Consider the following 25,554-nt stretch of genomic DNA (forward strand, 5'->3'; position numbering starts at 1 on the left):
GATGTGGGATAACTTCCCAACATTGAGTTTTTAAAGAGAAAAGAGAGGAAAAGAGGAAAAAGAAAAAAGATAAGATATATTATTAAAATAAAAAGTGATAAAAAGACTAAAATACCCTCACATGTATGGCACATGTTTAAGGTTAACAGAGCAAAGAGACGCCAAGTTAACAGAAGGACGACGAGCGTTACATTTTGAAAGTTTAGTGACGACCCATGCAAAAAAAAAAAAGTTTAAGGACGACGTCAGTGATTTGAATATAAGTTCATGAGCGACGGGAGTAATTTTGTCACGGAATATTAATCTATATCGTTTAAGCCCATATGACTCAATAGAAACTGACTTCGTTGCCCCACATCTAATAAGAATCTGACTTTGTTGGCCCAATACTCTTTTAAGCCATATTAAAATTAAATTATGAAACCCTAGTTGCTTCAAATAACGGTTGTATTCCCCAAAATTACTCATTCACATGCGCCTCTTTCTTCCTACCACTTTCTTCTTTATGCAAGTAACAAAAAAGACATACAAAATCATATAAACCAGATTTTGAGACCTACGCTTCCTTTTTCATATCAACTCAAAACCTTATAGAACTCGGATTAGTTGCCTCCTATTTTTCTTCCTCATCTTTTCAAGTTTCAGGCAAGATCTAAGTTTTCCGACCCCGTTGACCACCGTTTGACCGGCATTGACCGAGTAATAGAGTGAGTTAGACCCCGATTTTTCGTTTGGAAAATTCTGACGAGTTATCGCCGATTTTGAGATCCCTAATTGCATCTGCTTTTCAATACGTAATGGCGTAACGTTTTATGTGAACCCTAAGCAGTTTTTTGAAGTTCAACCTAGTCCCCGTATTTTCTTTACGCACGGCTTGTATAGGGTAATCTAGTCAACAAACAAATGAAAGAGAGAAGAGAGACAAATGTTGAGTGATCAAGTGAATCTATGACTATTATTAAAAGTTGAGAGTTAATCTAATGGTTATTTTTACTCCATCTTAAATTTTTGAAAAATGATTAGGAGAAATTGCTTTGTTATTATATATAATATAAATATAAATATAAATATAAATATAAATATAAATATAAATATAAATATAAATATAAATATAAATATAAATATAATATAGATATAGATATAGATATAGATAGATTATTATTATTAAATAAATTATTAATGTTTTTATCTTCATTGTTTATTTTTTTAATATTCAGTATTTTATATTTTTTTATATTTTAAACCATGATATATCATCAATTAAGCACAAAGTTGACATGGTAAATACCATGAACTTATCAGAATTCGACATGTCAGCTATATGATGTCATCCAAATTATAGTATAAACTAGTGAAATGACTCGCGAAATCACGGGTTTGTTTTAATAAAATAGTTTAATGATATATTTTAGGTATTAAGTGAACGTAAATGTTAAAGTCATTTAGTTTAATGACCCGTGGAACCACAGATTCCAACTAAGAAACTTGTCATTGTTTTTACAAACATATTGATATACTTAACTTGGTCAGAATAAATGAACTACATTTATTCTCCCACGTCTTTCTTTCAATTTTCATCACAATTGCTATTTTCCTTGTCATAAACGTCTACATTACAACATTTTATTGAGATGTGTATTTTGTATACATATGTAACGTAATTAATCCGGTAAAAAAATCCATAGTTAAATAATAATAATAATATAATAATAATAATAATAATAAATTTTGCTCTAAAATTGAGTATTTTTATTTTTAATAATAATTATTAGTAATAACAAATGTCTCTTTATTTTTATTAAAAAAAAAATTAAAATTACAATTATTATATGAAGATGGTATAATATGTTTCAAAGTTTGTACCTGTGCTAATGGGGTCTTTTGTAAAAGATTGTATAATTTTTTAAAAGTTTGTACATGTGGTCACGTGAATGTTTTATCATAATTTTAAAAGTGATCCGATATTTTGTGTTTAAAAAGTTGACTAATAAATGATATTTTGTTGTGTTTAGGAAATTTTATTTTAAGTATGTTATAAGAGATTTGATATTCCCACACAAATATGTCACACAATATCAGTCACAATCTGACTTGGCATTTTAGCCACATAAATTATTTAGTTGTTATGATTGAAGAAAAGAAAAGAATAAGATATGATGCAGAAGATAATAACGTTCGTTAAAATTAATACGGAATAATTATTTAGTTGTTATTATGAAAAGGAAAAACTAATTTATTAATAAAGTAGAAGATAAATAATTACTTCTTTTTAATAAATTTATTTTAATTGGTGTTTATGACATCATCTACATGTCTTCTAATTTTTTCTTTTTTCTTTTGATTTATTTTTATAAAGGATAATGACTTATTTATGACATCACAAAGATAGAGATTTAATATTAACTACTAGTGAAATGACCCGTGGAACCACGAGTTTGGTTAAACGAAACAGTTTAATGATATGTTTTAGGAATTAAGTGAAAATAAATTGTAAAGTCGTTTAGTTTAATGACCGTAAAACCACGGATTCTGACTAAGAAACTTGTCGTTTTTACAAACATATAGAGACATGTATTTTCGCATACATATGTAACGTAATTAATCCCGTAAGGAGAATCCATATTTGAATATTAATATTATAATAATAATTATTATTATTATAATAATAATAATAATAATAATAATAATAATAATAATAATAATAATAATAATAATAATAATTAATAAAAATAATAATAAAGTTTGCTTAAAAATTGAGTATTTATATTTTTAATAATAATAATAATTATAACTAATAACAAATGTCTTTTGAATTTTTTTTAAAAATTGTAAAGATTAAATTATATCTTAATCATAATAATTAAATTATAATTAATTGTAAAGATTAAAATTTAATTGTAAATTAAATTGATTTATGATGTCATCCAAGTGGGTTAGATTTTTTTCTATTTTCTTTTTGATTTTTTTCAATGAAGGAAAATGACTATTTATGATGTCATCATTATAGCATTTTAATATAGACTATAGATATAGATAGAATAGATAGATAGACTATAGATACGATTCCTCGATCAACGATTGCTTTACAAAAATAGACATACCAGCAGCTGGGAATTAATTAAGGCTATAAAAGCCCGCCCCCTTTATTCGCGATAGAACTATAGAAGTGAACTAAATTGAGTCTTTCCTTAAATTTATTAATCGTTCTTAACTGGTCAGTTAGTTGTAATTCATTCGGTTATAAAGCAATTCTGTGTTTTGTTCTTAACTTTCATTGTTATAAATCTAGTAATTAACCTGCTTCTGAAAACAAAATCGCACTTTTGTTCAACATATTACAAACGATGGTGATGGATCAAATTCTCATGCACGAGGAAGAAATATCTGGTTCTTGTTTGCATTCCTCTGTATTTGTTCTTCAATCTATATCACGTTTCGCCAATGGGGCTTTGCCTCATTGGTCACCATGTTAACATGGTGTTCGAGGAGATCAAGGGTTCGAGTCTCGGGGGGGGGGGGGGGGGGGGGGGATTTTCGTGAATTAACTCTAACCACTAACATTGCCTTTCAAAAAAAAAAAAAAAAAAAAAAAAAAAAAAAAAAATCTATATCACGTTTCTGACTAATCAACACCGCGAAAAACATGTTACCACAAAAAAGTTTCTTGCAACCCACGTTTTATCCAACACATCAAACGTTGTTTTCTCGCCGCTTTCTATCGATACAGTCCTGAGGTCAGTTGCGGTGGGTTCGACAGGTGAAACACACAAGCAGTTGTTATCTTATTTGGATGCAAAAAGTATTGATGACGTGAATTCTCGTTCGCAGCATGTGTCCTCTGTTTTGGCTGATGTCAGCCCTTTTGGCGGACCTCTTTTAAGGTTTGCAAATGGAATTTGGGCTGATCAGAGTACGACTTCTTTTCATCCTTCTTTTGAACAAACGGTGAAAACTCTTCATAATGCCGTTTGTAAGCTTGGCGATTTCTGGAATAAGGTTAGTTTTTACAACTTTTTTTGTTAATAGTGATGTACAGTGTGTTAGGCATTAATTCATATTTCCTAAATAGTGTAAGTTTTGGAAGTTGTGGAATATTAGGTAACCAAATTCATCTCGATGGGTAAGTTAACTTGACAGATAAATGACAAATTTTAGTCATTCTAGTAAATATTTGTTTTGTTGATTTATTATTGACATATAGTTAATGTGTTGTGGTGGTGGGATCAATACTAACACATCCCAAATTGTCATTAATCTTTTGTTAGCATATAATTTGTATTTATTGATCAAAATGCAGCCTGCTGAGGTAGCCGATGAAGTGAATGTGTGGGCCGAAAAGCAAACTAGTGGATTGATTAAAGACGTTGTTCCTGCTGTTGGAAGGTGGTCCAATTAGTTGACAAACATTTATGTTGTCAAATTGATGTTTGCATGGGTTTCTATTTTAAATTAGTAGTTGCCTATCATTATTGAATAAATGTTATGTATTACACACTAAGAGTCAAACAAAGAAAAGGAGCATGTGGCTATAATTTATTTAAGTAAAATGTTTGCATGCTTAAATTCAAAAAGGGGGTAGGTGAATTATATGGCCGTATATATGGGTTGTTCAATATATGGCATTCACATGATGATGATTCACTATAAATACATGGCGATATGAAGAATGAGAAGACCATCCGATTTTTTTTTTAAATAGTATTATTTTTTAATATGTTTACAAAACTAGAAATTTTGAAAAAAAACTTTACAAAACTAGTAAAACCGGAGTCTCAAACTCCGGTTTGGCCAAATCGGTGTTCCAAAGTCCGGTTTCTATTTACTTTGACCACATGGCAGAGTGACATGGCAAACCGGACTTTGAAACACCGGTTTGCCACGTGGCTTTTTTTTTTTTTTTTTTAGGAATTATGGGATGAGCTCATTTATTTTTTTAGAAAAAAGTTTTAATTATTTTTGCTAGATTTAGGGGACGAATATCAATTATTAATAAGCTAATTTGAAACTTTTTTTAATGTAGTCTGAGAAGTCATCATGTCATGTACGCATTATTTAACTATATATATATATATATATATATATATATATATATATATATATATATATATATATATATATATATATATATATATATATATATATATAGTGGTAGGATCAAGAGGGAAGTAACCATTCGGGGGGAAGCGGTGGGAATCAAAAACTTTTTTTTTTGTTTTTTGAAAAAACTTTGTTCACGAACATTATAGATGAGATGAAAATATGAACATTTAGTAGAGACACTTTGTGATAAATGTTTTCATTTTGGCGGGAAAACGCTCGAAGAAGTAATATATAACAATTATCGTGTTTTTCGAGTGTATTTTGAGGTTTTAGCTATTGGGATTTAGATATTAGGGTTTAGATATTAGGATTTATAGGGTTTAGATATTAGGGTTTAGAAATTTAGGGTTTAGGGTTTAGATTTAGGGTTTAGATTTAGGATTTAGATTGAGTTTTTAACACAAACGGTTTAGAGTTTAGGGTTTAGGGTTTAGGGTTTAGGGTTTGGTGTTTTAGGTTTATAGAATAAACCCAAAACACCAAACCCTAAACCCTAAACTCTAAATCGGCCTAAATTTTACTTCACAAAACATGAAAAAAAACGTTCATATTCTTCACGAACAATATTATCTTAAATGTTATTTTTGTCGATCGTTTTCCCGCCTAAATAATAACATTCATCACGAAGTGTCTCTTCTAAATGTTCATATTTTCGTGTGATCTTGATGCCGGAAAAAAAATTTCAAAAAAAATAATTTTGCTTCCCCCGCTTCCCCCCGATTGGTTACTTCCCCATTGATCCTGCCCCTATATATATATATATATATATATATATATATATATATATATATATATATATATATATATATATATATATATATATAACTTTTAAAACAATTAAAAAAAAATTTCTAAACAAATAAACGAGCTCATCCCAAAATCCTTAAAAAAAAAAACACGTGGCAAACCGGTGTTTCAAAGTCCGGTTTGCCATGTCACTCTGCCATGTGGACAAAGTAGATAGAAACCGGACTTTGGAACACCGGTTTGGCCCAAACCGGAGTTTGAAACTCCAGTTTTACTAGTTTTGTAATGATTTTTTCCAAATTTCTAGTTTTGTAAACATATTAAAAAATATTACTATTTCAAAAAAAAAATTCAAGACCATCCGGAGAAAGGGATCAAGTGATCCAAGAAAGGATCAAGTGATCCAGAGAAAGGGATCAAGTCACAAATGGGAAAAACATAGTTGATAGAGTTTATCAACGGAGTGTGTTTATTTGTGAGGTTGAGAGTTTTATTCTTGTAAGGAGTGTAAAAGAGTGTACGGGTGAAATGTCCCGTTCATATTGATTATAAACGTTCCATATAAATTGATTTCGCTGCGAGGTTTTGACCTCTATATGAGACGTTTTTCAAAAGACTGCATTCATTTTTAAAACAACCATAACCTTTATTTTATCAATAAAGGTTTTAAAAACATTACGTAGATTATCAAATAATGATAATCTAAAATATACTGTTTACACACGACCATTACATAATGGTTTACAAACGAAATATATTACATCGACATATGTTTCTTGAATGCAGTTTTTACACAATATCATACAAACATGGACTCCAAATTTTGTCCTTATTTTAGTATGCAACAGCGGAAGCTCTTAGTATTCACCTGAGAATAAACATGCTTTAAACGTCAACAAAAATGTTGGTGAGTTATAGGTTTAACCTATATATATCAAATCGTAACAATAGACCACAAGATTTCATATTTCAATACACCTCCCATACATAGAGATAAAAATCATTCATATGGTGAACACCTGGTAACCGACATTAACAAGATGCATATATAAGAATATCCCCATCATTCCGGGACACCCTTCGGATATGATATAAATTTCGAAGTACTAAAGCATCCGGTACTTTGGATGGGGTTTGTTAGGCCCAATAGATCTATCTTTAGGATTCGCGTCAATTAGGGTGTCTGTTCCCTAATTCTTAGATTACCAGACTTAATAAAAAGGGGCATATTCAATTTCAGTAATTCAACCATAGAATGTAGTTTCACGTACTTGTGTCTATTTTGTAAATCATTTATAAAACCTGCATGTATTCTCATCCCAAAAATATTAGATTTTAAAAGTAGGACTATAACTCACTTTCACAGATATTTCCTTCCTCGAAAATAAGACTTGGCCATGGATCGATTCACGAACCTATACAAATATGTACATATATATCAAAGTATGATCAAAATATAATTACAACCATTTTTATTATGTTTTAAAGATTTGAGTGTATTAAGTCAGCTGTCCTCGTTAGTAACCTACAACTAGTTGTCCACAGTTAGATGTACAGAAATAAATCGATATATATTATCTTGAATCAATCCACGATCCAGTATATACACGTCTCAGGCTAGATCACAACTCAAAGTATATATATTTTTGGAATCAACCTCAACCCTGTATAGCTAACTCCAACATTGCTGCATATAGAGTGTCTATGGTTGTTACAAATAATATATATACATGAGTCGATATGATATGTCAAAAAATTTGCATACGTGTCTATGGTATCCCAAGATTACATAATATATTAGAATACATGTATAATACAATATAAGTTAGCTAGGATATGATTTGTATAGATTTGTTAAACATTTCCCGTAGCTAAAAAGATCAAAAATATCCAATCTTGTTTTACCCATAACTTCTTCATTTTAAATCCGTTTTGAGTGAATAAAATTGCTATGGTTTCATATTGAACTATAATTTAAGAATCCAAACAGAAAAAGTATAGGTTTATAGTCAGAAATTTAAGTTACATGTCAATTACTAAAGAGGTAGTCATTTTCGTCGAAAGAACGACATCTTGATGACCATTTTGAAAAACATACTTTCACTTTGAGTTTAACCAAGATTTTTGGATATAGTTTCATGTTCATATGAAAAATCATTTTCCCAGAAGAACAACTTTTAAATCAAAGTTTATCATAGTTTTTAATTATCCAAACCAAAACAGCCCCGGTTTCACTACGACGGCGTATATCCGATTTTATGGTGTTCATCGTGTTTCCAGGTTTTAAATCATTAAGTTAGCTTATCATATAGATATAGAACATGTGTTTAGTTGATTTTAAAAGTCAAGTTAGAAGGATTAACTTTTGTTTACGAACAAGTTTAGAATTAACTAAACTATGTTCTAGTGATTATAAGTTTAAACCTTCGAATAAGATAGCTTTATATGTATGAATCGAATGATGTTATGAACATCATTACTACCTCAAGTTTTCTGGATAAAACTACTGGAAATTAGAAAAATGGATCTAGCTTCAAAGGATCCTGGATGGCTTGAAAGTTCTTGAAACAGAATCATGACACGAAAACAGTTCAAGTAAGATTTTCACTTGAAATAAGATTGTTATAGTTGTAGAAATTGAATCAAAGTTTGAATATGAATATTACCTTGAATTATAAAGATAACCTACTATAAATAACAAAGGTTCCTTAATCTTAGATAATTACTTGGAATGGATTAGAAAGCTTGGAAGTAGACTTGCAAACTTGAAAGTATTCTTGATTTTTATGAAACTATACTTATGGAATTTATGAAGAACACTTAGAACTTGAAGATGGAACTTGAGAGAGATCAATTAGATGAAGAAAATTGAAGAATGAAAGTGTTTGTAGGTGTTTTTAGTCGTTGGTATATGGATTAGATATAAAGGATATGTAATTTTGTTTTCATGTAAATAAGTCATGAATGATTACTAATATTTTTGTAATTTTATGAGATATTTCATGCTAGTTGCCAAATGATGGTTCCCACATGTGTTAGGTGACTCACATGGGCTGCTAAGAGCTAATCATTGGAGTGTATATACCAATAGTACATACATCTTAAAGTTGTGTATTGTACGAGTACGAATACGGGTGCATACGAGTAGAATTGTTGATGAAACTGAACGAGGATGCAATTGTAAGTATTTTTGTTAAGTAGAAGTACTTTGATATGTGTCTTGAAGTCTTTCAAAAGTGTAAGAATACATATCAAAACACAACATGTATATACATTCTAATGGAGTCGTTAAGTCTTCGTTAGTCGTTACATGTAAGTGTTGTTTTGAAACCTTTAAGTTAACGATCTCAATTAATGTTGTTAACCCAATGTTTATTATATCAAATGAGATGTTAAATTATTATATTATCATGATATTATGATGTATGAATATCTCTTAATATGATATATACATTAAAATATCGTTACAACGAAAATCGTTACATATAAGTCTCGTTTCGTAATTCTTGAGTTAGTAGTCTTGTTTTTACATATGTAGTTCATTGTTAACACACTTAATGATATATTTAAATATCATTTTATCATGTTAAATATAGTGTATCAATATCTTAATATGATACATATGTATTTAGTAGACGTTATCATAATGATAATCGTTATATATATCATTTCGAGTTTCTTAACTTAGTAATCTCATTTCTTATGTATATCACACATTGTTAATATGCTTAGTGAGATACTTACTCATCATAATCTTATGTCAACCATATATATATGTCTATATATACCACAACATATAGTTTTTACAATTTTGTAACGTTCGTGAATCGCCGGTCAACTTGGGTGATCAATTGTCTATATGAAACTTATTTCATTTAATCAAGTCTTAACAAGTTTGATTGCTTAACACGTTGGAAACATTTAGTCATGTAAGTATCAATCTCAATTAATATATATAAACATGGAAAAGTTCGGGTCACTACAATACCTACCCGTTAAATAAATTTCGTCCCGAAATTTTAAGCTGTTGAAGGTGTTGACGAATCTTCTGGAAATAGATGCGGGTATTTCTTCTTCATATGATCTTCACGCTCCTAGGTGAACTCGGGTCCTCTACGAGCATTCCATCGAACCTTAACAATCGGTATCTTGTTTTGCTTAAGTCTCTTAACCTCACGATCCATTATTTCGACGGGTTCTTCAATGAATTGAAGTTTTTCATTGATTTGGATTTCGTCCACGGAATAGTGAGATCTTCTTTAGCAAAACATTTCTTCAAATTCGAGACATGGAAAGTGTTATGTACAGCCACGAGTTGTTGAGGTAGCTCCAGTTGGTAAGCTACTGGTCCGACACGATCTATAATCTTGAATGGTCCAATGTACCTTGGATTTAGTTTCCCCCGTTTACCAAATCGAACAACGCCTTTCCAAGGTGAAACCTTAAGCATGACCATTTCTCCAATTTCAAACTCTATATCTTTTCTTTTACTGTCCGCGTAGCTCTTTTGTCGACTCTGGGCGGTTTTCAATCGTTGTTGAATTTGGATGATTTTCTCAGTAGTTTCTTGTATTATCTCCGGTCCCGTAATCTGTCTATCCCCCACTTCATTCCAACAAATCGGAGACCTGCACTTTCTACCATAAAGTGCCTCAAACGGTGCCATCTCAATACTAGAATGATAACTGTTGTTGTAGGAAAATTCTGCTAACGGTAGGTGTCGATCCCAACTATTTCCGAAATCAATAACACATGCTCGTAGCATGTCTTCAAGCGTTTGTATCGTCCTTTCGCTCTACCCATCAGTTTGTGGATGATAGGCAGTACTCATGTCTAGACGAGTCCCCAATGCTTGTTGCAACGTCTGCCAGAACCTTGAATTCATTAAAATTGCTATTGACGCGGCACGTTAATCATTGATTCCACAGTGAGGTTTTGACCTCTATATGATACGTTTTGATAAAATATTGCATTCATTAAAATAAGTGACTTTCTAAACATAGAAAGTTATAAACATGTGGGCGAGTGCTTAGGTATAAGCAAAACCCCAAAATACATAAGTCTTTAATTTATAGGTTGACATCACAGTCCAATTATTTATTACACAACACAGTTTTATTTTAAATGCAATAAACTTTGTACAAAGCATGAGAGACTCCATGCAGGCAACAAGCACATCACAGCGGAAGCAGTCTAAGGACCTGAGAATAAAACATGCTAAAAAGTCAACACGAATGTTGGTGAGATATAGGTTTAATTGCTCGAGTCATAAGTATATAAAGATAGACCACAAGATTTCATCAAAAGTTTAGCAATAGATTCTACGTAACAGAGCACCCTGGTAACTAAACTTAACGCTATAATAATAATTACCCCATTCATTTTAATACACGCAAACCAACGTGCTATAAACTCAAATAACATACGTCCGTTAAAAGGCTAACGCTCTAGCTCGAACGGGGATGTCAAGCCCTATGGATCCATATACAATTATTCGCGCCCACCAGTCCATATCCTATGTACTGGCAGCTACTAGTTACCAAAGCTAAGGGATTTTCGGTTTAACTCGGTGTAGAATTTAGTATGTACTTGTGTCTTATTGCGTTTAAAATAAATTGCATGTATTCTCAGCCCAAAAATATTTAAAGTATTTAAAAAGGGAGACTATAAACTCACAGTTCAATATTGAGACTCAATATTGTAGGCAAATTGCGTAGACGTAATGATGTTAGATGACTGTATGGTTGGCCTTGGATTCAAGAACAATACCCCGAACAATACCCAATATTTCCTTAACTTAAAGCGGTTTGAAACCCGAATTAAAACACCCTCGAATATACTTTATTATTATTAAACTTAAATTATAATTATAATTATAATTATAATTATAAATATAAATATTTATTACAGATTTTTTACTTGTGTGATATTTTCCGTTGAACAAGCTGGCCTTTTATAGGCATATTTCCTGAATTTGGTTCCCATGCGATCGCATGGGTTTTCAGTGTTTTTGCCATGCGATCGCATGGCCGCCTTATCCGTTTTTGTTTGCTAGTTCGTCGACATCAAATAGTGTTGCACTGTAGCAAAATACGGTTTCACTGTAGCAAATAGTATTTACTGTAGCAATTAGTGTTTTACTTGTACATCTTATAATATATATATATATATATATATATATATATATATATATATATATATATATATATATATATATATACATACATAATATTAAATCATATAGAGAATTGGTTTAAATTAGTCGAAATTTTCCGGGTCATCACATAACCTCCCCGTTAAAGAAAATTTCGTCCCGAAATTTTGAGTAGTACCTGTTTCATGAGCGATATCAGTGAACAAATATGGATACTTTTGCTTCATTTGATCTTCACGTTCCCAAGTAAACTCGGGTCCTCGTCTTGCGTTCCAACGAACCCTAACTATCGGTATTTTGCTTTGTTTTAATTGTTTGACCTCACGGTCCATGATATCAACAGGTTCTTCGATAAAATAGAGTTTATCATTGATTCGTATTTCGTCAAGAGGAATTACAACATCCTCTTCAGCTAAACATTTCTTTAAATTTGACACGTGAAATGTGTCATGAAAACTACTAAGTTCTTGTGGTAGTTTTAATTGATAAGCAACTGCTCCAATTCTTTCGGTGATTTCAAAGGGTCCTACATACCTAGGACTTAGCTTTCCTCGTTTACCGAATCGTACAACGCCTTTCCAGGGTGACACTTTCAACATGACTTTGTCACCCACTTGAAATTCTAGCGGTTTTCTTCTTACATCAGCATAACTCTTTTGGCGACTCATGGCCGTTTTCAATCGCTGTTGTATTTGAATGATCTTGTCGGTGGTTTCATGAATAATTTCTGGTCCAGTAAGTTGTCTTTCTCCTACTTCACTCCAACAGATAGGAGATCTGCACTTTCTACCGTAAATTGCTTCAAATGGCGCTGCGTTGATGCTCGTATGATAGCTTTTATTGTATGAAAATTCTGCCAACGGTAAGTGTCGATCCCAACTGGTTCCAAAGTCAATCACGCATGCCCGTAACATGGCTTCCAATGTTTGTATTGTTCTTTCACTTTGACCATCTGTCTGAGGGTGATAAGCGGTGCTCATATCTAATCGAGTTCCCAATACTTTTTGTAATGACTGCCAGAAACGTGATGTGAATCGGGTGTCGCGATCAGATATGATGGAGATAGGTACACCATGCCTGGAAACTACTTCCTTCAAATATAGGCGTGCTAATCTTTCCATACTGTCTGTCACCTTTATTGGTAGGAAGTGAGCTGATTTAGTTAGACGATCAACTATCACCCAAATAGTATCATGACTACTTGCAGTCCTTGGCAATTTCGTAATGAAATCCATGGTTATTCTTTCCCATTTCCACTACAGAATTTCCGGTTGTTGCAGTAATCCTGACGGCTTTTGGTGCTCAGCTTTGACCTTTGCACACGTCAAACATATGCTTACATAAGTAGCAATTTCTGTCTTCATATTAGGCCACCAATAGAACTTCTTGAGATTGTGGTACATTTTTCCATTTCCTGGGTGAATTGAGTACCTCGTTTTGTGTTCTTCATTCAGTACTTGTTGCCTTAGGTTACCATGTCTTGGTACCCATATCCTACCAGCAAAATACAGGGTTCCATCGGCTTTTACTTCAAGCTATTTTTCTAACCCTCTGCTCATTTCGCCTTTTTCATTTTCTTCTTTTAAAGCCTCTAACGGTGCTGCTTGAATTTGCTTTATGAGATCAGTACGAATTGTAATATTCAAAGCTCGGATCCTAAGAGGTTTTACTCTTTCTTTCCGAACTTAGGGCATCAGCTACAACATTAGCCTTTCCGGGGTGGTAACGGATTTCACAATCGTAATCGTTTAACAACTCTACCCAGCGACGTTGCCTCATATTGAGTTGTTTTTGATCAAAAATATGCTGAAGACTCTTATGGTCGGTGTACACTGTACACTTGGTGCCATATAGATAGTGTCTCCATATTTTGAGTGCAAAAACTACTGCTCCTAGTTCCAAATCGTGCGTCGTATAGTTCTTTTCATGAATTTTTAGTTGTCGTGAGGCATATGCGATAACTTTTGTGCGTTGCATTAATACACATCCTAAACCTTGGCACGAAGCGTCACAATAGATCACGAAATCATCATTTCCTTCTGGTAATGACAAAATGGGTGCAGACGTTAACTTCTTCTTTAATAACTGGAATGAGGATTCCTGTTCCGTGGACCAATCATACTTCTTTCCCTTTTGAGTCAATGCAGTTAAGGGTTTGGCGATTCTAGAGAAATCTTGAATGAATCTTCGGTAGTAACCAGCATGACCTAAGAATTGGCGGATTTGTGTTGGAGTCTTCGGTGTTTCCCATTTACTAATGGCTTCGATCTTGGCAGGGTCAATTTTAATTCCATGTTTACTGACAACATGGCACAAAAATTGTACTTCTTGTAACCAGAAATCGCACTTCGAAAATTTTGCGTACAATTCTTCTTTCTTGAGTATCTCTAGTACCAGTCTTAAGTGTTGCTCATGTTCTTCCTTGTTCTTTGAGTAAATCAATATGTCGTCGATAAAAACAATGACAAATTTGTCTAAATACGGTCTACAGATGCGATTCATTAGATCCATAAATACTGCTGAAGCATTAGTCAATCCAAAAGGCATGACTAAAAATTCATAGTGACCGTAACGGGTTCTGAACGCGGTTTTAGGAACATCTTCTTCCTTCACTCTCAGCTGATGATATCCGGAGCGTAGATCAATCTTAGAATAAACACTTGATCCTTGCAATTGATCAAACAAATCATCAATCCTCGGTAATGGGTACCGATTCTTGATCGTTAATTTGTTTAATTCTCGGTAATGTATGCATATTCTCATAGATCCATCCTTCTTCTTGACGAATAGAATAGGAGCACCCCAAGGTGAAAAACTGGGACGAATAAATCCACGGTCTGATAATTCTTGCAACTGGTCTTGTAATTCTTGCATTTCTGAAGGTGCAAGTCTATATGGGGATCAGGCTACAGGTGCGGCTCCTAGTACGAGATCAATCTGGAATTCTACACATCTGTGTGGAGGTAGCCCCGGTAATTCTTCTGGAAATACTCCGGGATACTCTCTTACAACCGGCATGTCATCAATGCTTCTTTCTTCAGTATCGATCTTCTTTACGTGTGCGAGAATAGCATAACAACCTTTTCTTATAAGTTTCTGGGCCTTCATACAGCTGATAAGGTTTAGCTTCGAGTTGCTCTTCTCCCCATAAATCATTAATGAAGTTTTATCTTTACGAGGGATGCGGATTACTTTCTCAGTGCAAACAACTTCCGCTCTTGTTTTGGACATCCAGTCCATGCCAACGATTACGTCAAAACTTCCTAATTCTACGGGTATCAAATCGATTTTGAAGGTTTCACCAGCGAGATTTATTTCGCAACCATGGAAAATTTTATCGGCTTTTATCAGTTTACCATTAGCTAATTCAATAGTATATTTATCGTCTAGAGGCAATGATGCACATTTTAGTTTAGAACTAAAGTCTTTACACATATAACTTCTATCAGCACCCGTATCAAACATAATAGAAGCTAGTTGATTATTAACGGTAAACGTACCCGTGACAAGATTAGGATCCTCACGTGCTTCACTGGTACTAACATTAAATGCCCTCCCACGTGCGGGTTCTGTAACAACCCTCACTTTTCGACTTCTAAATTACTGAATTAACCCTAGGGTTATATGTCTGACTATATGTATTAAGGGTTGTTATATACAATTAAATATTGACCGAATAGTAATTTTTAGTCAACAATGTACGCTTAAATAAATAATATATTATTAATTTATATAATTTGAAATAATTTAACTAAGTATATAAACTTTGTATCACTTTTATTATTTAGTTAATGTATTATATATTTAACTATATAATAAATCCAATTGTATATAAATGTAATAATATTTACAAACTTACTAAAGCTATAGTTTAATAATTAAAATCATAATTATTATTAAAAATACAAAATGCCGAATTATTTATTATTTTTATGCAAAATTTGTATTTATTAATTAAATAAAATAAAATAAAATAAAATATTATTGACAAATATTCTTGGAAAAACATTAAATAAATTTGTTTATTTACAAAAAAAAAAATCCTTAAAATAAATAAAAAATAAAAAATAAATTACTTTTTAATTAAAAATTGTAATGAAAAAAACCTACTTTTATTATTTTATTTTGTGCATTATCCCATGACCTAACATTTAATACTTTTTAATTTTAAAATCCCATTAAGAATTAAATATTTCTTTTTCTTTTAATTATTTTATTCTTTTTACCTAATTTTTTCAAGTATAAATACCCCTCATTTCTCATTCAAACTCACACCAAAATTTCTCTCATTCTCTCTTTGAAGAATTACTACTAGTAAGTATTCTTTTCTTATTTTTTATTTTTTACTTTTTACTTTTTACTTTTTACTTTTTACTTCGGTTATTATTTTTACCGAAACATGTAAATAATGTTATAAATTATATGCAATTAAAAATAAAATAAATAACATGTATACACTATTACTATTACTAGCACCTATAACCTACTACTTATATTGTAACATAAAAACATTTTGGGATATGTATTAGAGATGTATAGATCTTCGAACTTTCTTGACGAATGGTTTCTATGAGATTCTAGGCAGAGGGTTTGGATTTTCGATTTAAAGGGTCCTATGGCTCAAGCCCCTAGATCTAAATTAGCCATTCGAAGGGAAAGGGGTGATTGGAAGCTTATCTAATACGGCAAATATCCTAAAATGGAAAACACTGATAAAAGTAGAAACTCTCTAGTCATAGAAACTTAGTAAAATAAGAAACTTTCTAAAAATGGAAACTTTATAAAAATAGTAACTTACTAGGAATAGAAACTTAGTAAAACAAACTATACTTAAACACATACTTAAACTTAAACATGGGCAAAACACTTAACTACTCTTAAATGTCAATAGGTTGACTTTCCTGCTCACTCGTTCAACTCTTTATTTCGAGGAATAACTCTCTCTCTACTTACTAAGGTGAATTCATAGCCCCTCTTTAATTGCTAGCAAACTTACTTACTTTTACTTGGGGTGAGACACATGCTGTTTTTACTTTTTACACTTTAGACACAAGTACCAAACTATTAAACTATGCTATACTTGGCTATGTCCGACTAGGTCCCTACAGTGATATTTTTAATTGCTGCGGCATGCTTAATTATTAGGAGTAGGCCTATCGGGAGTAACATCCCCGATACATTTGACCAAGTCATTGTATTACTTAATAATGAAATTAAACCGACAAGGACAGACACAACTTGTCATGGGGCAAACTTGAACGTTTAGTCTAAATATCACGCATTGGCATAACTTTTTGATCCTACGGGAGATCAACTTTACAAACTAAATCTTGTGGTCTAAAACAACGATAAACTTTTTGTTAAACCTATGAACTTCACTCAACCTTTTTGGTTGACACTTTAGCATGTTTTGTCTCAGGTGCTGTTTGATTCAAGCTCTTATACTTACTGCTTATGTGATGCTACTTGGACATAGGATCAAGAGATATCGCATTTATTACTTCTGCATGTGAACATTTACGATATTGTTATTCCTGTCATTGTAACGATATTTCATTTTCCGCTGCGTACTCATTAAAGTTAAATTCATCATTTAGTATTGTTCTCGTTTATTATAATATGTTGGTATGTTTTGATATTAGTGACGTTCCTTCCAGACCCAATTGGGAGGACATTACAGATTGGTATCAGAGCATAACCAGGCTATTATAGAGAACCAGGATTGCATTTTTATGTGTGCCTTACTTGTTAGCTAGGGTGCCTTAGCAATCTAGAAAACTATAACCTTTCCTGCCTTAGAATTAAAGGACTTAGGATTGCCCCATAATCTTAACGATTATGCTTTAATAAACTTGACTTAAAGATTCTAATCAAAATATCCTTCCTAATGTTAGGATGTCTAATTATCATCAAACGACCAAAATGAATCTTTTCAAGCCAACCAAAAAAGATACTGAAAGGTCTTCCACAGAAAGACCACTCTAAAGTCCACCTTATGACTTTGGTGGTCCTCCCTCACCAAATTATAACCCAAATACTACCCTAAAGTTACATGGGTCTCCTGAATACTATCCAACCCCGAGGAATAAAGACAAGAGGAAATGTTTTGAAGAAATTGGGCCGTCAAAGAAAAGATCCCGATCTCCTTTCTACGATGAAGCTGATGCCAAGTACGAGCTCATGAATCTGCGAAAAACTACCGATGACCTAATTCGCCATATTGCAAGGATCGATTTTCAAATGAAGGAAAAAGACCTAGCGATCAAGAAGCTCATGGAGAAAAATGCTGAACTAAAGAAGGAGATAAAGTTGGTGAAGTATGAAGGTGATAGAAATACCCGATGGGGGAAGCAATCTCTCTCTTGCCTAAGAGAAGATGTTAACCTTAGATTGAAGATGGAGGAAAAACACGTGAATAATCAACTTTCTATAAGGGACCACAAGTACCATGTAATCAACAATGAAGTTTCTAACCTTTATGATAATCTCGAGTTCCTGCATGAGAAACAAAAGGCGAGGAACGAGAAAGTTGATGAGTTTATGAAGAAGGTGGAGGATGAGAAGAAGAAATATGAAGATTACTTCAATCTTAATATTTCCTAGATTATTTTTTTCAATTCCTTGTCTATGTAAAGGCTATGCCTTAAACTATTTCTATTTCCGAATCGTGTAATAAAGTCTTATTTAATGCCTCGTTCTAATAATATAAAGTGTTTTATTAATATCATGCGATATAAATACTTTATTTTATTCATACTTGTGATTGCTCAAACTTATAACTTGTTAAACTTATCAAACATATGTTCACTTTTATGTAGTGACATCATGGTTCGTTCAGCTGCACCTACCGTTAACACCGTTGTGTTAACTACTGAACAATTCCAACAGTTACTCGCTGCCGCCCAAGGCAACACCCAAGCTAATCATGCTAATACTCAACCGAAATCTTGTTCCTACAAGGATTTTTCAAACTGTCATCCTCCTGCATTTAAGGGGACTGAAGAAGCTGTCGAACTAGTCCGTTGGTTTGAGAAGATGGAATTTATTTTTCGTATTTACAACTGTGGTGATAACGATCGAGTAAAGTATGCCACTAGCTCATTGGGTGGCAATGCTTTAACTTGGTGGACTGCTCATGCCAAGTCTGTAGGAATTGATAATGCTAATGCAATTCCATGGGATGAACTCAAAAGCATGATGGTTAACAAATTCTGTCCTCGAAGTCAAGTTCAGAAACTTGAAGCTGAGTTCTGGGAACTCAAGGTCAAGGGTACTGACATTGAGAACTATACCAATCGTTATCTGGAGCTATCTACTCTATGTCCTGAAATATTTCCTACTGAAGCTAGAAGAATTGAGCGGTATATTGAAGGTCTTCCCGAGGATGTTCAAGGGAATGTTATTGCTGCTGAGAAGGTTACTTTGGATGCTGTTATTCTCATGGCACAAAATCTCATGTTGGCCAAGAGAAGAAGGGCGTCGACCAATAAGCAAGTTGAAACCAAGGGTAATGATGGTAAGAGGAAGTTTGAGTCATCTCAAGGTTCAGCTCAGAATGATAATAAGAAGCCTGCGGATGGTACAAGGTCGAATTATAAGGGTACTTATCCTTTCTGTATTCGTTGTGAGAGGCATCACCCGGGGAAGTGTACTGCGGTTTGTGCGTTGTGTAAGAAAGTGGGATACGTTGCTAAGACGTGTAAGACTCCTCCAAAGGATAAGGCTATTGTTCTGGCCAAAGCTCCTCCTACATGCTATACTTATGGAGAGAAGGGACACATTAGTCCGAATTGTCCTAAGAAGAGAGATAATCCCGCTACTGGAGCTAATGCTACTGCTGCGAAGGGTCGTGCGTTTGTTATTACTACTGCTGAAGCCCGAGATGAAGATGAAGTTATCAAGGGTACGTATCTTGTCAATAATTTCTATGCAACTATTTTATTCGATACTGGTGCCGACAGAAGTTACGTGTCTAGTGATTTTTGTACCCTATTTGCTGAAAAGCCTCAACCCTTAGAAACTAAAAGATTAGTAGAAGTAGCCAATGGAAAGGTCATGCAAGTCGATAAAATCTATAAAAACTGCAACCTAATCTTAGCCGATAAAGAATTTAAGATAGACCTTTTGCCGGTCGCGCTCGGAAGTTTTGACGTCGTAGTTGGAATGGACTGGTTACGTCCATTGAGAGCTGCCATCATGTGTTACGATAAAACTATTCATGTTTCATTGGGAAATGGAGAGACTCTTATCATCCAAGGTGAAAAGAGTGGTTCCAATCTCAATATTATCTCCTGTATTAAAACCCGCAAACACCTTATGAAAGGTTATCCAGCTATTCTAGCCCACGTTAAGATGATCGAATCGAAAGAGAAGTGTATTGAAGATGTACCAGGGTTAAAGGCTTTCCCGATGTGTTTCCCAAAGATCTTCCTGGTCTTCCACCTCCCTGACAAGTTTAATTTCAAATTGATTTAGCTCCCAGTGCTGCTCCTATTGCTAAACCACCATACCGTTTAGCACCTTTCGAAATGAAGGAACTTTCCAACCAGCTCCAAGAACTATTGGATAAAGGTTTCATTCGTCCAATCTCGTCCCCATGGGGAGCTCCTATTTCATTTGTTAAAAAGAAGGATGGTACGTTAAGGATGTGCATTGATTACCGCGAACTTAACAAGCTTACTATCAAGAACCGTTATCCGTTGCCACGTATTGATGATCTATTCGACCAACTTCAAGGGTCAATTGTTTATGCAAAGATTGATTTGAGGTCCGGATATCACCAACTTAGAGTCAAGGAATCTGATATTCCTAAGACTGCTTTTCGAATTCGTTATGGGCACTATGAATTCTGTGTCATGCCTTTTGGTTTGACCAATGCTCCTGCCGTTTTCATGGATCTCATGAACCATGTCTGCAAACCTTATCTCGATAAATTTGTCATTGTTTTCATTGATGACATTTTGATCTACTCCAAGAGTGAGAAGGAACATGAGCAACATATGCGCGTGATTCTTGAACTCTTACGAAAGGAACAACTCTACGCTAAGTTTTCTAAGTGCGAGTTTTGGCTCAAAACCGTACAATTCCTCGGACACGTTGTTGATAGTAATGGAATACATGTCGATCCAGCTAAGATTACCGCAATCCAGAACTGGGAGATACCAAAGACTGCGAAGCATATTCGTCAATTTTTGGGACTTGCCGGTTATTATCGGAGATTCATAAAGGATTTTTCCCTTCTTGCCAAACCTCTTACGAAGCTAACTCAAAAAGGGAAGAAGTTTGAGTGGTCTGAAGAACAGGAATCTGCTTTCAAGATTCTGAAAGAGAAGTTGACCACATCCCCGATTCTATCTTTACCTGAAGGTACTGATGATTTTGTTGTTTACTGCGATGCCTCAAAGCAAGGCTTTGGTTGTGTTTTAATGCAACGTGAAAAGGTTATTGCCTACACATCTAGACAGTTGAAGAAACACGAGGAGAACTATACCACACAAGACCTTGAGTTAGGTGCCGTGGTATTTGCATTAAAGATATGGAGACATTATCTATATGGTACCCAGTTTACGGTGTACACTGACCATAAAAGTCTTCGACACATCTTTGATTAAAAACAGCTGAATATGAGGCAAATCAGATGGCTCGAGTTATTGAACGATTATGACTGTAAGATGGAATATCATCCTGGAAAGGCAAACGTAGTTGTCGATGCCCTCAGTCGAAAAAGCGATGTTAAACGTGTTCGTGCCGTAAACCTGAAAATCAAATCAAATCTTATATCATGAATCTGTGAAGCTCAACTGGAAGCTATTAAACCAACACTCATCGAAGGTGAAGGACCTATCGGTTTTGAGAACCAACTCCAAGTGAAAGCTAATGGTACACGGTACTTTGGCAACAGAATTTGGGTTCCTCGCTTCGGTAATCTCCGTGAACTAGTCTTGGATGAAGCGCATAAGACTAGGTATTCTATTCTTCCGGGTTCCAGTAAGATGTACCAAGATGTGAAGGAATTCTACTGGTGGCCTAATATGAAAGCCGACATTGCCACTTATGTTAGTAAGTGTCTCACTTGTTTGAAAGTCAAGGCTGAACATCAAAAGCCTTCTGGTCAGTTGATACAACCCGATATTCCGCAGTGGAAGTGGTAATGTATCGCTATGGACTTTATTACTAAATTGCCCAAGACTTCTAGTGGCAATGATACTATATGGGTCATAGTAGATCGTCTTACTAAATCTGCTCATTTCTTACCGATCAAGGAGACCGACAAGATGGAGAGATTGTCACAACTGTATATCAAAGAAATTGTCTCTCGTCATGGTGTTCCTATATCAATCATATCCGATCGCGACAGTAGATTCACTTCCAGATTCTGGAAATCCTTACAAACTGCTCTTGGAACTCAACTCGACATGAGTACTACTTATCATCCGCAAACCGATGGTCAAAGTGAACGAACCATTCAAACATTGGAATATATACTTCGTGCTTGTGTTATCGACTTCGGCAAAGGCTGGGATAGACATTTGCCTTTGGTTGAATTCTCTTACAATAATAGTTACCACTCAAGTATTAAGGCTGCACCTTTTGAGGCCTTATATAGGGACGAAAATGTAGATCCCCACTGTGCTGGGATGAATTAGAGGACAGACAGTTAACTGGTCCTGAAATCATACACGAGACAACCGAAAAGATAGTTCAGATTAAGAAACGAATAGAAACTGCCCGCAGTCGACAGAAGAGCTATGCTAATAAAGGTCGGAAAGATTTGGAATTCCAAGTTGGTGACAAAGTCATGTTGAAAGTATCCCCTTGGAAAGGTGTCGTTCGTTTTGGTAAACGAAGCAAACTAAGTCTGCGTTTTGTTGGACCCTTCAAAATTACTGAAAGGATCAGACCCGTGGCTTATCGATTAGAATTACCTGCTGAACTTAGCAGCGTACACGACGTATTTCATGTCTCGAATCTTAAAAAGTGTCTCGCTGATGACACTCTCGTTATTCCTTTAGATGACATTCGCATTGATGATAAAATGCACTTCATAGAGGAACCCGTAGAAGTCATGGACCGATCTACTAAATGCTTAAAACAAAGCACCATACCTATTGTTAAGATCCGTTGGAATTCACGACGTGGCCCCGAGTATACCTGGGAACGTGAAGACCAAATGAAACAGAAATATCCCCATCTCTTCTCAACCGCTGATGCATCCGAGAAGTCTACCTAAATCTTCGGGATGAAGTTTTTATTAACGGGGAGGTACTGTAATAACCCTCACTTTTCGACTTCTAAATTACTGAATTAACCATAGGGTTATATGTCTGACTATATGTATTAAGGGTTGTTATATACAATTAAATATTGACCGAATAGTAATTTTTAGTCAACAATGTACGCTTAAATAAATAATATATTATTAATTTATATAATTTGAAATAATTTAACTAAGTATATAAACTTTGTATCACTTTTATTATTTAGTTAATGTATTATATATTTAACTATATAATAAATCCAATTATATATAAATGTAATAATATTTACAAACTTACTAAAGCTATAGTTTAATAATTAAAATCATAATTATTATTAAAAATACAAAATACCGAATTATTTATTATTTTTATGCAAAATTTGTATTTATTAATTAAATAAAATAAAATAAAATAAAATAAAATAAAATATTATTGACAAATATTCTTGGAAAAATATTAAATAAATTTGTTTATTTACAAAAAAAAAAAATTCCTAAAATAAATAAATAAATAAATTACTTTTTAATTAAAAATTGTAATGAAAAAAAAACTACTTTTATTATTTTATTTTGTGCATTATCCCATGACCTAACATTTAATACTTTTTAATTTTAAAATCCCATTAAGAATTAAATATTTCTTTTTTTTTTAATTATTTTATTCTTTTTACCTAATTTTTTCAAGTATAAATACCCCTCATTTCTCATTCAAACTCACACCAAAATTTCTCTCATTCTCTCTTTGAAGAATTACTACTAGTAAGTATTCTTTTCTTATTTTTTATTTTTACTTTTTACTTTTTACTTTTTACTTCGGTTATTATTTTTACCGAAACATGTAAATAATGTTATAAATTATATGCAATTAAAAATAAAATAAATAACATGTATACACTATTACTATTACTAGCACCTATAACCTACTACTTATATTGTAACATAAAAACATTTTGAGATATGTATTAGAGATGTATAGATCTTAGAACTTTCTTGACGAATGGTTCTATGAGATTCTAGGCAGAGGGTTTGGATTTTCGATTTAAAGGGTCCTATGGCTCAAGCCCCTATATCTAAATTAGCCATTCGAAGGGAAAGGGGTGATTGGAAGCTTATCTAATACGGCAAGTATCCTAAAATGGAAAACACTGATAAAAGTAGAAACTCTCTAGTCATAGAAACTTAGTAAAATAAGAAATTTTCTAAAAATGGAAACTTTATAAAAATAGTAGCTTACTAGGAATAGAAACTTAGTAAAACAAACTATACTTAAACACATACTTAAACTTAAACATGGGCAAAACACTTAACTACTCTTAAATGTCAATAGGTTGACTTTCCTGCTCACTTGTTCAATTCTTTATTCCAAGGAATAACTCTCTCTCTACTTACTAAGGTGAATTCATAGCCCCTCTTTAATTGCTAGCAAACTTACTTACTTTTACTTGGGGTGAGACACATGCTGTTTTTACTTTTTACACTTTAGACACAAGTACCAAACTGTTAAACTATGCTATACCCGGCTATGTTCGACTAAGTCCCTACAGTGATATTTTTAATTGCTGCGGCATGCTTAATTATTGGGGGTAGGCCTATCGGGAGTAACGTCCCCGATACATTTGACCAAGTCATTGTATTACTTAATAATGAAATTAAACCGACAAGGACAGACACAACTTGTCATGGGGCAAACTTGAACGTTTAGTCTAAATATCACGCATTGGCATAACTTTTTGATCCTGCGGGAGATCAACTTTACAAACTAAATCTTGTGGTCTAAAACAACGATAAACTTTTTGTTAAACCTATGAACTTCACTCAACCTTTTTGGTTGACACTTTAGCATGTTTTGTCTCAGGTGCTGTTTGATTCAAGCTCTTATACTTACTGCTTATGTGATGCTACTTAGACATAGGATCAAGAGATATCGCATTTATTACTTCTGCATGTGAACATTTACTATATTGTTATTCCTGTCATTGTAACGACATTTCATTTTCCGCTGCGTACTCATTAAAGTTAAATTCACCATTTAGTATTGTTCTCGTTTATTATAATATGTTGGTATATTTTGATATTAGTGACGTTCCTTCCAGACCCTATTGGGAGGACGTTACAGGTTCTTTGTTCTTCTCCTTATCAGGGCATTGATTTATAAAGTGACCAGACTTCCCGCATCCAAAACATTTCTTGACATCGGTCGGTTTTGTCTTTACTTCAGAAACGGTGGCATAACAATCTTTCGCCACATGTCCTTTCTTGTTGCACTTATCACAGACCACTTGACAATAACCTGCAT

General features: G+C 33.4%; 1 protein-coding gene across 1 annotated transcript in view; it reads left to right on the forward strand.

The window, feature by feature from the left end:
- Positions 1–3,344: 3,344 nt before the first annotated feature.
- LOC139848680 (serpin-ZX-like) overlaps positions 3,345–25,554 on the forward strand; it is a 76,435-nt gene continuing 54,225 nt past the window's right edge. Inside the window, exons 1-3 of the mRNA XM_071838391.1 lie at positions 3,345–3,407; positions 3,661–3,996; positions 4,298–4,368. Coding sequence (XP_071694492.1) covers positions 3,345–3,407; positions 3,661–3,996; positions 4,298–4,368 — 470 coding nt within the window. The remainder of the gene's footprint in view (positions 3,408–3,660; positions 3,997–4,297; positions 4,369–25,554) is intronic.

This window comes from Rutidosis leptorrhynchoides, chromosome 5, assembly GCF_046630445.1.
Source record: "Rutidosis leptorrhynchoides isolate AG116_Rl617_1_P2 chromosome 5, CSIRO_AGI_Rlap_v1, whole genome shotgun sequence".
Taxonomy (NCBI): domain Eukaryota; kingdom Viridiplantae; phylum Streptophyta; class Magnoliopsida; order Asterales; family Asteraceae; genus Rutidosis; species Rutidosis leptorrhynchoides.